Source organism: Pipra filicauda, unplaced genomic scaffold (genome assembly GCF_003945595.2).
Source record: "Pipra filicauda isolate LSUMZ 115617 unplaced genomic scaffold, ASM394559v2 scaffold10_size6260569_pilon, whole genome shotgun sequence".
Classification (NCBI taxonomy): domain Eukaryota; kingdom Metazoa; phylum Chordata; class Aves; order Passeriformes; family Pipridae; genus Pipra; species Pipra filicauda.
The window spans coordinates 1,739,827-1,752,920 of NW_024103541.1; the positions used below are offsets into that span (position 1 = coordinate 1,739,827).

Sequence of the window (13,094 nt, forward strand, 5' to 3'; positions counted from 1 at the left end):
AAAAAGTAATTTTCGCCCAGCTCTTGAAAAAGCACTTGAAAGTGCAGAGATATCCTCTGGACTGAGATTCTGGGGTCTCCTGACTTACTGTTCTTTTTTCTTTCCTAGTGGGCTGAATTTGTCTTGTTCACTGTTCTCCTCTTTGCTGTGTGCATTATTTTCTCCATCATGGGATATTTCTATGTCAGTGTGGATCCAGAGGACCTAGAAGAAAAGGAAGAGAAGAGAGAGACCTCAAGCAGAGGAAACATGATTGGTCTCGTTACTCAGAAAACAAAGCTCTAACACATGATGAGTTGGGATTTTTTTTTAAACTCAGTTATGAAAGGGTAAAAGAAGGGTGGGGACAGTGTTATTTTATTTTAGAACATTGCAGTCTTTATTACACAATATGTAGCCACCTTATAAATGGGACCAAATAGCCCTCTATAAAAACAATGGGGGTCCTGAAATCAGAGCAAAACTCCCTGGGAAAGCTCTTCTGGTATTAAAAGCCCTTATTAGTAATTACAGTGTAAATTGAAACCTGCCCATCTTTTTAAGTATGGAATGCTTTCCTATGATTTTCTCTTAAACATATATTTAGGGCAGCAGGGAGGAAGGGTGAAAGGAGTGCTGTATGACAGAAAAATTCGGAGATGTCAGGAGAGAAGAAAGAAAACCTAGTATAGGAGTTAAGGAAGAATAGATGTTAGTGACAGAAGAATTTTTAATGCTGTCGTCAAAGACTGTAAAGGTTACACACAGTCCCACAGGATTTCATCATGTAACTCTCCCTATGAGCATTTCATCCCATTATTGCCTGTTATGAATGGTTCTGATTTATGATTTACACCTCCAGCTCGGAAGTAATAACAGGGAATTAAATTCTGCAGGCTAAAATATTCCCAAAACACTACTGACAAAGATAGTCTTGCTACCATCTCTCCAATACCCATTTTTTCCTAGAAGTTTTTAGCAATTGATGGTGTTCTTTGATTAGATGTGATTAGAGAATTGGTTTATGCTTTCTTATTTCAGAATTCTAGACAGTTATTTGCCATCTTCCTATACATTAAGCCATTACTGGGCATTTCCTTTTACAGCATCTGTCACTGCAAGTTAGGATGTGGTTGATTTCTTATCTCATACTTCAGTTATTCCCTACTGGGAGACAAGTTGCAGTAGTTTCTATAAAATTCCAGGCATCCTGCGGTGAGTTAAACAAGGATGCACTTTATCATTTTTTCTGTCTACAAGAGGAGGCCATGGCATATGAGATTTTTGTTTTTCATCCTCGTTTTTATGTCTCTACCAAATTTTAGATATAGCTATTTTACTGGAATAGTGATATAATTGTTTGATTTTCCTCGATTGCATGAAGCTGTGATTTTATGTTCTGCATGGAAGTAATTCAGCCATTGCTGATCTAGTAAAACTCCTGAGAGAAACCCTGCCTTCCTCTATCACTCCAAGGCTGCAGTTGTAACAGGTATGGCCTAATTTAAAACCAGGTTGTCAATAGGATCTTCAGGTTCACAGAGAATAGATTTTAAATTATGCCTTCTTCTTCCGTCTTGGCATTGTGCATAGGTGGTTGCTAATACTTTGATTCAGGAGATCACGAAATACATGTTTAATTTCATTCCTGTTCAGGACAGTGCTAGGAAATATACTTAGTTTCAGTGCTCCTTTAATGTGCTGCCATGTGTGTGTATGTCTTCTTGTGCAAGACTGAGAAAACACCGCTTTTTGGTTTCTAACTGGAAGACTCACAGCCTACGATTGTTTCCCCACCTTCTTATTCTAAATGGAATTCCACCACTAGTTCTGCACAAGCTCCTGCCCACTGTCAAATAGCATCCAGGTCCTCTGCCAGAGGGGGATCATGATCTCAGATAAATGGGAGCAGGCTGTGGGTGTGCACACAGGAACACTTGATGTGGTTCAGTCAATGCAGAGCCATTTATTAAGCTGTGGTAGCTGGATCCAGGGAGCTGAACCCTGTGACTGTGGGGAATGAAGGGCATTGAAAGCCATCTATTAGGTCATCCAACCTGCTTCTCAGAAGCCAAGTGAGGATTATTCCCCTCTATTCCTTTCTGGTATTGTTCTCCTGCTGTGATTCTTTGTGTGCGTTCTTTCTCCTCCAAGCATTGTTGTTTTCCTAATCCCATTTTATGATACACTGTGAATCAGCTCAGAGGCTGCTGAATCATTCTGCTATGATGCTGTTTGACCAGCTTCCAACTTGAAGCACTAATAGAAAGCATTTCTTCTTTCACCCACTGCAAACAAAAATCCCCAAACTGAAGGAATGGCCAGGTTCCAGTTACACTGAACAAACACAATTTAGAATTATTGGAGCATTTAATTTTTTATAAGCCTAGAATTTGGAAGTATGTTGGGGTTCGAGGGCATATGTGGTGAGGAGACAATTGAAAATTATTGGAGCACTTTCCTTAGGAAGCACTTGGTAAGCAGTTCAAAGTGGCATGAGGGAAAGCAAGGTATCCAAATCTCTGAGGCTACATATGCCTAAGAACTTCTTGATTTTTTTTTTTGTTTTATTTCCTTATTGGCAGCACTACCAGAAGCTGTCACACACTCTGAGCTTTATTTAAAGGAAATGTTCCAAACTCATAAAAGATACATTTAGGATGTCATCTGTATCTGCTTTTTAGACTCCTGATGCCAAATTGCCCCTTTCCAAACATCTCCACGTTCCAAACTATCACCATAATGCTGGGGGGAAGAAAAGTTGCAATTCACATTTGGGAAGGTTATGAACAGGAAGGCAATGTTATAAATAAAGTGTTAACATGAGGCTGGGGGCTGCTTCTGCAGCCCCTCCCAGAAACTGCTTGCTTGAGGGACTGTAAGGCTCTGTTCACATTTTCCTTCCAGCTGACACAATTACTTCTTCTCACCTGCTTGTCATGACCTGTTGGAAGCTTTGCCCTCCTCTGATCTGCCTGCTTGGTTGCTGGTATGATCCTTCCCCACCGTTTAAGCTGCAGCTGTAGCTTTGCTAAATTAGACCCATTTATTTGGAGTGCACCAGCAGTGAGGAGGGATTTCCACCGGTCATGCTCACAAACAGCCAGGAGCTGGGTGGGGGGTGTAGTGACCAGCTGCTTCTGCTGCAGCTGAAGGTCGCAAAATAGCCCATTCAGCATAGCACTTCTCCAGTTTTACAGCCACAGCTCCGTCCTCAGAGCCCTTTCTTCACTTGTCAGTGGACTCAAGACTGGATCAAAGATTTTGGATCTGACTCTGTGCAGTAGTGAGACCTCTGGGTTTTTTTTCTGTACAGCTAGGTCAGAGATAGGTTAAGGCTCAGCTCTTAACCCCCAAATTTAGAAAAATATTCCTTATTCCTCTCAGTTATTTGATTTAGGATCAGAGAGAGAATCCAAAGTATATGCATATGTAAAGCTCTATGACCTCCTACAGATAGCAGCCTTCTGCCAGTCCAGCTTCACCTGTCACTGAAGAGTCTCAGCTGCTGGTGGAGCTTGCCCTGGAGCAGATTAGGGAAAGCTCACACTAGTTGACCTACAGAAATTACCATCTCCAGCTAAGGGACAGTAAAGAGGTGGTGAGGGTCTGTATGTGTGTTGCTGCACAAGCCTTCATGGAGATTCCAGGCTTCAGTCTGGAACTATGTGTGTTTTTCTGTTTTTCTGGAGGGTACTTTCTGATAAAGATTTTTTGTGCAGCACATTTCCTTTCGTTTGCACTGGTTGTTACCATTTTTCCCCGTAGCAGGTTGGAAGTGTGGCCAGTGTTATTTCCAGTTTTGCATGAGATAAGCATAAAAGTGATATTTCAAACTCAGCAGAACAACATCTCAGCTGTGGGTTCCTTAAATTTACCTCTTCTTTCTGAGGCAGTCAAATGCCTTTAGGTAGCAAGCTTCTCTGTACAGCTAAAAGGGCTGGCGTCTCTCATTTCTTCCATCTCCCTTTCACCATAGCCCCAGAATTCCAGAAGATGAGTTTTAGAGGATTCCAGAAGAGGAGTCCTGGGAGGGCAGCATGGGACTGGCTTGGATGCAACTGGTGTGTGCTGTCAGTACTGACTGGGAAGCAGGAGCCTGGATCGAGAGCTGGTTCCTCTCTGGATACCCAAATGGGCCTGGCAAAGTAGACTGAACTAGAGCTTTTCCTGGTGTAAGATATGGTTCCCTAAGCAGTGATCTGGGTGTGAGTTTAATTGTGAAAGTGAAATGTGAGCAAGTGAAAGGAAAAGTTTTCACTGTACTTGGCTTTGGCCTGAGACACTGTGCAAGGAGGCTGCAGACTGATGGGCAGGAAGTAAAGGGCTGTTTGGTCAAGGTCTTTCCAATTCATCAGTGAACAGCTGAATTTACTCACACTGAATTAATTGGAGAGATGAGATGGGAGAAGTGGAAAGCTCAGATGATTAAACAGTGGATGACTTCAGACCTTTCAGAAAAGCGCCCTCCTAGCTGGTGGTGAAGGGCCATTGAGAGAGGTGGTCACCCATGGTTTAAAAAGCAAGTTCATCATTCCAGAGTATTGCAAAAAACAGCATGAAGACTGGTAGCGGTGGGTCTGCAGTGACTGGAGGAGGAGGTGGCTGTACTCCCGGCAATGTCCCTGCCATCCATGGCAGCCACCACCTTGGCTTCCCCTTAGGACAGAAAAAACAGCTGATTGGATATTACAGATGGGATTGGCACAGGGGGGGAGAGCTAAAATTAGGGATGGTTAACAAGTTTTAGTCAGGGTTATACACAGAAGGATAATCTCCTTTTCTCTCTCTGTTGAATTTATTTGCCGAGCTACAAAAAACACTTTCTAGCACCAGCTGCTTAAACTTGGGAGTTCAGCTCCATGGCAAATACCATAGCTGCTGAATTTTGGATGGTACCAGACTCTGCATTTCATTATCACTACATTTCTTATTGTGATACAATTTTAAAACAGCATTTAAGAGATGTCTGGTCCCAGATGTTGACAGATCTGGCCAGGGTTTTGCATATTGACAGCTGGATTCACTAGCTGTTGATAGCTAGTCTTTCATATTAACATGTGTGATGAACCTGTTGCATATGAGTAGATGTTGTAGGGCCCTTGGATTTCTCCGTCAGTTTAGGAAAAACCCCACAAAATTTCACATGAAGCTGGCTAAGCATGAACTACTTCCTTGTGGGAGTTGCCCATGTGCTTTGTAAAGCAGGGACCTTCATTCATCTCTTGAAAAGTGCTCTCCAGAGAGACAAAAATGGGGACATTTAAACATTTTGCCTTGAGAAGGGCTTATGTTGCATTTTGGAAATTGCATGAAGGAGAAGAATTGCTTTGCTTGAAATCCCTCTTTCCTCACTGTCTCAGGTGGACAACAAGCTATGAAACAAGTTGTTTCTTAGTAAGCTGCTGCATCTTTCCAAGGTCTCTCCATGCTGTGTTTTACTAGCAGATCAACATTAACCTGGCTCTAGCACCTATAGATCAGAAGACTGTCAGGATGCAGCCTCCCACAGTTGGCTGATCAACTCTGATCTCTTCATTTTTAATGAATAGTTGTAGCAGTTATCCTGCAGGGCTCAGTCAGAATTGTTCTAAATTTAGGCCACAACTAAGGACCTGAGAGAACTGTAATCAACAAGATAAATAGCTGAATTCTCAAAAACCAACTAAAACACTGGCTTAGTGCTTAATTAAAATTTTAATATGCTTACAGAAAGTAAAAACCTAACCCAGAATTTAACAGAATTGCAGTCAGAGCAATGAGGAGCTACAGTTGGAATCCAGCAGCATGGTAACTGGCAACCAAGATGAAGACACAAAAATCAAGCAAACATCCCTTTTAAGATTATTTTATTTCATTGCATATGTTGTTCAGTCTGCTTGGCCTGTCCTGTTCAATCAACCCATGTGTGTAAGAAAAGACGCTGAACTGACTTGTTGAAGCCGTGTACCCTTCCTAGGCTGCAGCTGGGTTTGCCTCTTGTTGCAGACTCCCAAGTTAGCTCCAAATTACTCCTTTCACTAGCAGTCAGCCCCCTCTGTCTCATATGCTGGTCTTTCCTCCCCACGAGTCACTCAGACTTCTCACAGATGACTTTGCCACACCTCAGCACCTTGGTTATTCCTCCTCTCATGCAGCCTCCTTGTTGCCAGCAACAGTGTGTTTTCTTGGGAGTTGTCCTGGGTAATGCTGCCCAATTTTCCACATCTAGAAAAGCTGCTCACCCACAGGAATGCTGTGTCTGGGCGGAAACCACGCAGAGCCAAATGTCTGGGTGGTTGGTAACAGGGCATCTGCCCTGGCTTGCTTTGGCTCTGGCTTCTTGTCACAGCCTCGTATGGCCTGACACATCTTATATAGGCAAGTCAGTTCAGAGCACAGGGGTTATCCAGAATCTCCCTCTCATCTATCCTGTACCCAGTTAGCTGACCACAGTCAGCCCTTGTGTTGTGCCAAGTCAAGCCACAGAGACTTCTGGACTGAGACACGTCTGTTACCAGCCATGGGGTGTCCATTTGTGCTCTGTGGCCATCCCAGTCTTGACCAGGGTGCTTTAAAAGCCAATGTCAGTGTTTTGTTGAGAGATCTGTGTTGCTACTGTGTATTACCATGTGCTGCCAGGCTTCAGCTTCTGAATCTTCTGGTCAAGTAGCAGCAGTCTGTGTGCCTGGACAGGGCTGCTCCTCCTGACACAGGGACCTGTGCTGGTGCTGCTCACCCATGGCGGGGCACTTTCTGCTCCTTCTTTGTCTGCTTGCCCATCCCAACTGACCAAGTCTCAGGTAACTGGCATCTCCCAGATCTTGCAGTGTTATATACCTGCTCACAAATGAAGTTTCTTCAAATGGAAGTGAATTTGCTTGATTAGAGCTCTGACCACCCCCATCTGCTTGGAGCTACTGGGAGCCTTTGTTTGGGCTCTTGCTCTGTTTAACCTGTGCATCAAAACACTCTCCAGGTAGGCCTTCATGCCTTCATGCTGTCCTCACCAAAGAAAGAAATCTCTCAAAGGTGTTGTGCCAATATGGATTTTTCCTGCTCAAGGTAGAGGTGAAGCAGGCCAGCAGGAATTCATCAGGCACCAGGAGCTGCTGCCTTTGAAAAAGGCAAACTGCTGTCAATCGCAGTGGCACCCCACATGTGAGGCCATGCAGTCCAGCTCCTGCTGTGCCCTCAGCAGAGGCCAGCGGATGCTCAGATGCCTCTCTGGGGGCTGCAGCTCCCAGCTCTGAGCGCTGACCATCCCATCTGTGTGCCAGTTGCAGGCTCTCTGTGCCAGCTTTGCTTCCTGACACTTTTTACAGCACAAAATCTACACAGGAAAGAGAAGAAAGTTCACTCTTTCCCTAGAGTGTATTTTATTTGCTTCCCCCCCTCCTTTCTCGTTCAGTGTCATTAGCCAGTGTCATTAGCTGCCCTCCAGGGATGGCCGAGGGAGCTGTGCAGTCCCATCATCTCATCACTGCCTTGGAGCAAGGGACTCTCTTACTCTGCCCGCCCATGAGCACTTTTCTGGAAGATCTCCTAAAATTCAGGTCCCCCACCTCTCCAAAGTGCACATCCCTCACGAAACCAAGGATTTGACAGATTTTTAACCTTTGTGGGGATTAGCCAGCATGGGTAATGTTTGCATTTTACCCTTTGGTGTCTGCTGGTTGTGTATTTACTTTTGGAGCTAATATCACTGTTTTTCTTTCCTTTTCCCCCTCAAAGGTTGTCCTGAGCACCTGCACTCTCTCTATAAAATAAATAAATGGCTTTGCCTGTTTGCAGGCAGGTGGTCCATCCATCTTCTGCCAAAACTTTGACAGTGACATGAAGAATCCTTCTGCACTAATGGTGCCAGCATAGTCCTTTACATCCCTACTGGAGGATTTCTTTGTTCCTTCTTTACACCGTCCTTTTTTGCATGCTGGTTGTAACCAAAGGGCTCATGCTCCATTTCCCAAAGCCCACAGCACTCCTCAAGCTTCTGTAATGCAGGCTCTGAGTTCCCTCTTCTGTTTGAGCTGAAAACTATTAAAAGCCATCGAGAGCTTCATAACCAGCTGGGTTTTGTCTAGGAAAGTTCTTTTTTTTTTTTTCTATATTCACATCCATCACTCATAGCTATGCAGTGAAACACTGCTCAGTCTTCTGTCAACTCTCACTTTTCTGGAGATGGTTGGGCTTTTAGCTTTTCCTTAAAAGCCTTACCTTTGAAGCCTATGGTCCTAAAGCTGTCCATTGTTCAGCATCCCTTGAAGCCAGGGATTTGGGCTCCTTCCTTTGGGTTTTTGCTTCAGTCTGCTCAACATTTCTTAGCTGGTGACACTGTATTACACCTTCTGGGGCCCACTGACCTACTGGGATGAAAATGAGCAGAGGAGTCATCTCAGTGCCCCTAGACTGAACCTGTTCATCTCTGAAAGTTTTGAGCCTCTTTTCAGCTTGTTAGGGAAGAGCAGGGACTTTTCCACATAAAGGTATGCTCTCATGCTTAATGCATCCTTCTCTGGCTGGGATGGGATGCTGCCAGGTCAGAGCAGATCTGCCACACACAGCACTTTGTGCTTGCTTTCCTTTGGCTCTTCATTTCCTTGGGTTCATCTGCTCTGGCCCCCTCCTTAGTGGGTCTCTCACAGTAGCCATAGTCACTCCACGGGAGCTGTTGCCTCCAACAATTTATTTTACCAGCCTCATGATATTACTTGTGGTGACACCAATCATGGGGTTTATTTTGCCTTTTCAGTCTCCACTCTCCGCTGTTTTTCCACGTTTTTGCTGTGGTTTCTTTTGATTCAGACTGTCAAGCTCTTGCCAGTTTTGTCTTCCTGCCTGTGGCTTCCTGTTATCAATGCTGTGCTTGGAGTCCAAGTGCCTTTCACGCCCCAGATCTGCAAGCTAAGTAAACTTAGAAAATCATTAGGGTGGACTTTGACCACTCCTGTCTCCATCAAAGAGTGGGATTAAATTAGATCCCTTTGATAAACTGAGCTGATGGGCTAATTTGGATTGCACATGTGGTATTATGAACCTCATGAGGCTTATGATTAAAAGACATAAGAGAACACAATTATTTAGAGAGCTACTGGGAGATTGCTGTAGCTCACTAGTCACTTCTTTATCAGAACAAAAGAAGAGCCCAATTCTCCAGGGTGGCAGGCAGCTCCTGGGAAGTGTCCCTGAGTCTCTAATTGCTGCGGGAGGCCAGAGTCATGTTTTGATGTGTGTGATAACACTGTGGGGATGGTGGTGGGGAAAATGTTACTCTGACCATTTCTGTCCCCAAGGCACTTGCTCCAGGAGTGAAACCTTTCGCACAGGTGGCTTATCTCTTTTTACAGTTGCTTGGGTTTTTTTCCACCATAAACTACAGTTGCCTTTGCAGCAAGATAGAGCTCAGCTGGGTTTCTTGGCTGGACTTTAATCAAATCTTGACCTGCATGGGGGGGTCAGTGCAACCTAGGCTGATCCCCTGCATCAAATCTTCAAGCCTGGGCTGGATCCTGACTCTACAGGAAAAGTTGTATTAGCTTAGGCTGTGCAGCAAGCCCTGAAGATGAGAAATGTCTGACTGGACACAAATACAATTTTGCCTGTTTTTTTTCTCTCAGGGTCAGGTTACTGAGTCAAGGCTGGATGGCATAATTGTAGCAGGGCTATTCTTCTTTTGTTTTTTTTTTTTTTTTTTAAGGAACATTCATGCTGCATTTTAATTACAACATTTAGAATATGTCCAAACAGCTTGAGCTCAAATTGATCTTGTTTTTCAGCTGAGAAGCTTTTCATCTATTATTATAATAAATGTGCAATTGATAATAGTTTAGGTGCAATACAGCAAAGCTTTGTGTTATGCATCAGCTCTGGAGGCTCAAAATTTTCTTATTATCCATTATTGATATGACAGTTTACAAATATTTAACAGACAAATTACCAGGTTTTTCTTGTTCCCTCTTAGTTTGCAGTCTCAGTCCTTTTGACAGCTGAATTCAGGATTAATGATGATCTTGTTTAAGACAATTGTTTGCTAGCAAACAGATTTACTCTCTAAACCTACAAGTGCAGTAGAAGAACTAACACTGGCACTTTGAATTAAATCTCATCCTCAAAGCAAATTTTTTAGCTTTATTCCCTCAGTTCTCCTAAGAAGAAATCAGATTTGCCTGGTAAAGCACTTAGGCCTGTTATTAATTTCTTAGTTTATGTAGTCATTTTAAATACAGACATATGTAGTCATTTTAAATATAGATGCTTAACATGAAGGGCTGGCAAAAGGAGTGTTTTTTCTCTCCCAGCCCTGAGCTTGCTGTGTCTGTTCAGACTTTAAATGCTATTAGGTCCCTTCTGAGACAAACATGGGAGCAAAGAGACCCACCTTGAGCCTCCTTGGAAAAGAGAAATCCAGAAGGACATGCTGGATTTTGTCCTCTGTAAAGTACTGGAGACATCACAGGGAAACATTTAGTCCAGGTCCTGAGACAGGTAAAATACATCCATGCACTTCAGCAGCTTCCTCTCCATTCAGTCCAGGTCTGAGCACAGGGTAAAGGGCACAGAAAGGGCTGAAGCACCAGTTTCTGCATGGGAAGTTTGTTTCTGGTGTAGATGGCTGCAGGTACAGCAAGGAGGGTACTACACCCCATGGGAAAGCCCAATGCATTCCCTTGGGGAATCAGGGGCATCTTTTGGGAGAAAACACAGCACCAGACTAGAGACTGAAAGAAAGTGTGAAGCCTCTGGAGCACATGCTGGGCACAGGGCCATCCCTGTCCTGTGGTTTCTGACCGTGGCTTTGCACTCACAATACAGGAATTCACTGGTGTGTGGGCCTGGCTTTGGAGATGAGAAGTGAATTTGTTCTCAAGAAAAATCACCCTTTGTTGGCAGAAAATCTGTGAGTTGGGTTCCCCAAGGGCATAGTGTTTGAAAAATCACAGATGATTATAAGATAACACATTTGAGGGTTTGTTTTGGTTTGGGGTGTGTTTTTTGTTTTTTGTTTGATTGAGTTTGGTTTTGTGGAAGGTTTCTGTTTGTTTGTTTGTTTGTTTGTTTATGTGCTTTTTGAATATGAGAAACTGAATGCCACACATAAATTTCTCCACAACTGACCTGGCCACAAACTTTTTGTTTTAATGTGAGAAAATCTGAGGCTCTCCTTAAAAAAGGAGCCCCCTGCCTGAGTTCTGAAATACCAAATGTCACATCAGCAAAAATTACTAAAGTTGGCAACTCCAAGTGTAGCGTATCATATTGATCTTAAACAATAATAAGCCAAATCAAACCAGACTTGATGAAAGAGAATAAAAGCATGCAAGCACCACAGCTTGGCTTGAAATAAGGTGTTAATAGAGAGTGTTTATTCCTTACATTTTATTTGATAAGCAGTAAGCCACAGACTCGCACTGCATACAGGTTTGTATGTGCCCTCTGCTAATTGCCCATCGCCGTTTGCAATGCAAGCACTCATTACTCACTTCCCTTGGAAGCAGCGTGTCCAGCATGGAGCAGCAGGGAGAGGGGCACAGCTGTGTATGTCAGCATCTCTGCACACGTGTTTTCAATCTTGGAATAATCCCCATAATATGGACATCTTAGCCCAGTATTTAAGCCTTCATCTCACTTCTTTTTAAGGCTTGCTTAACACTTTTCCAGTTGATTGATACAGCATCAATCACAGTAATATGCCAGCTATGATGTTCCTCTTAATAACTGCTGAGGAGATGTGTGGCTCTGGGCTCTGACCTGAGCACAGGCATTTTCTCTGCAAATGCCAGGGGAGATTGCTGACAATAGCAACTTGCAGATGTGTGGGGCAGCAGCAAGAAACTGCTCATCATTCCACCCCCAAGCATCTCCCATCTTGGGAATGTGGCTGTTGCTGGGGTTACATCTGCAGCCCTCTTCTGCTCTTGGGGCTATGGCTTTGTGAAAAAACATGCTTACATGCAAGTTTGTGAAGTGGAGCAACCAGCTGGACACACCAAGGGTAAACAGGCTCCAGTTACCTGTTTTGCTTATGCCAACTGCCATGTATTGCAAATCAAGCCGGTCACAAGGAACCAAACTATTAAGCTGCTTTCTCGTAATCATTAATTATAAAGATACCATCACTCATGTTTGTAATCTATGAACTGTCCTGTGATAGCAGATTTATTTTTTTCAGTTCAGTGAATTGTGATGGTGAGGCTGCAAACAGTGTTGGCGAGTGATTCCCACAGGGACCTGCTCCTGCAGGTCTGAGCTGGTGAAACCCCTTTTCATGACACAAAGCCAGCACAGTGACCTTGTGGGTACAGATTTACATTCCCCCCATCCTCCTGGCCCCCCTACCCAGTCTTTGGATAAAGCTCAACCCAAAGGTGACCTGCTTAGATGGTCTGGCAGGGCAAGGTCAGGCAAATATTTGATACCCTGACAGTCAATTTAAGGGGAAGCTTTCAAGCCTAGAGGGTGTCACCCCAAAGACTTTCTCTGGCATGCTGAACGCCCCAAAACTTTGCTGGGATCCATCAGTATCTGATTTCCTATCTCCTGCTTTGCCAACTCTATTATGTTTAGGTTCAGTGTGGCAGACAGGGAGGGGAGCTCTTAAACCCCTCCCAGAGCAAAGCAGCAGCTATGGGGCAAACTCTTTCAGGCCTCTACCCCAATTCATCCTGCTGATGTTCGGTCTTCCTTACACATCTCTGCCTTTTCCTGCTGCTGAGAAGAGCACCAAAATGGGTCAGAAGATGAAAAGCCCCCCAGAGCTGCTCATCCCAGTAGAGTCACTCTCTGCCCAGGTTAGTCACGATCTGGAGTCTGAGCTTCCAACAGGACTTGCTACCACAGCACCTGGGACAGTCTTGCACTGATTCCTCCCATAACTGCCTTGTGGACAGATGTGTCCCAGCTGCTCAGTCTCCTCAGATGTGCACATGAGTCCATGCGTGTGATCGGATCACTGATAGATGCTCCACAGCCATCTGGATCTAGGGGAGAAGTGACAAATCCCCCCCTCCACTGCCACACCTTCTGTGAGAGTTTGATGAATGAGATCTTTATTGGCTGCTGGGCTAATTAAATAGAAGTTGCATCAGCTTCTAGCTGACAGGCTTTAATTGCTCCTGAGCAGATTTTGAGAGGACCAG

General features: G+C 44.2%; 1 protein-coding gene across 6 annotated transcripts in view; it reads left to right on the top strand.

Moving 5' to 3' along the window:
- Positions 1–11,299, top strand: part of SLC15A2 (solute carrier family 15 member 2) — a 72,972-nt gene extending 61,673 nt beyond the window's left edge. For all 6 annotated transcript variants that reach the window (XM_039381791.1, XM_027725563.2, XM_039381784.1 and 3 more), the window contains one exon: positions 109–11,299. In XM_039381791.1, the coding sequence (XP_039237725.1) occupies positions 109–285 (177 nt within the window). In that variant the 3' untranslated portion in view covers positions 286–11,299. The remainder of the gene's footprint in view (positions 1–108) is intronic.
- The last annotated feature ends 1,795 nt before the right edge of the window (positions 11,300–13,094 follow it).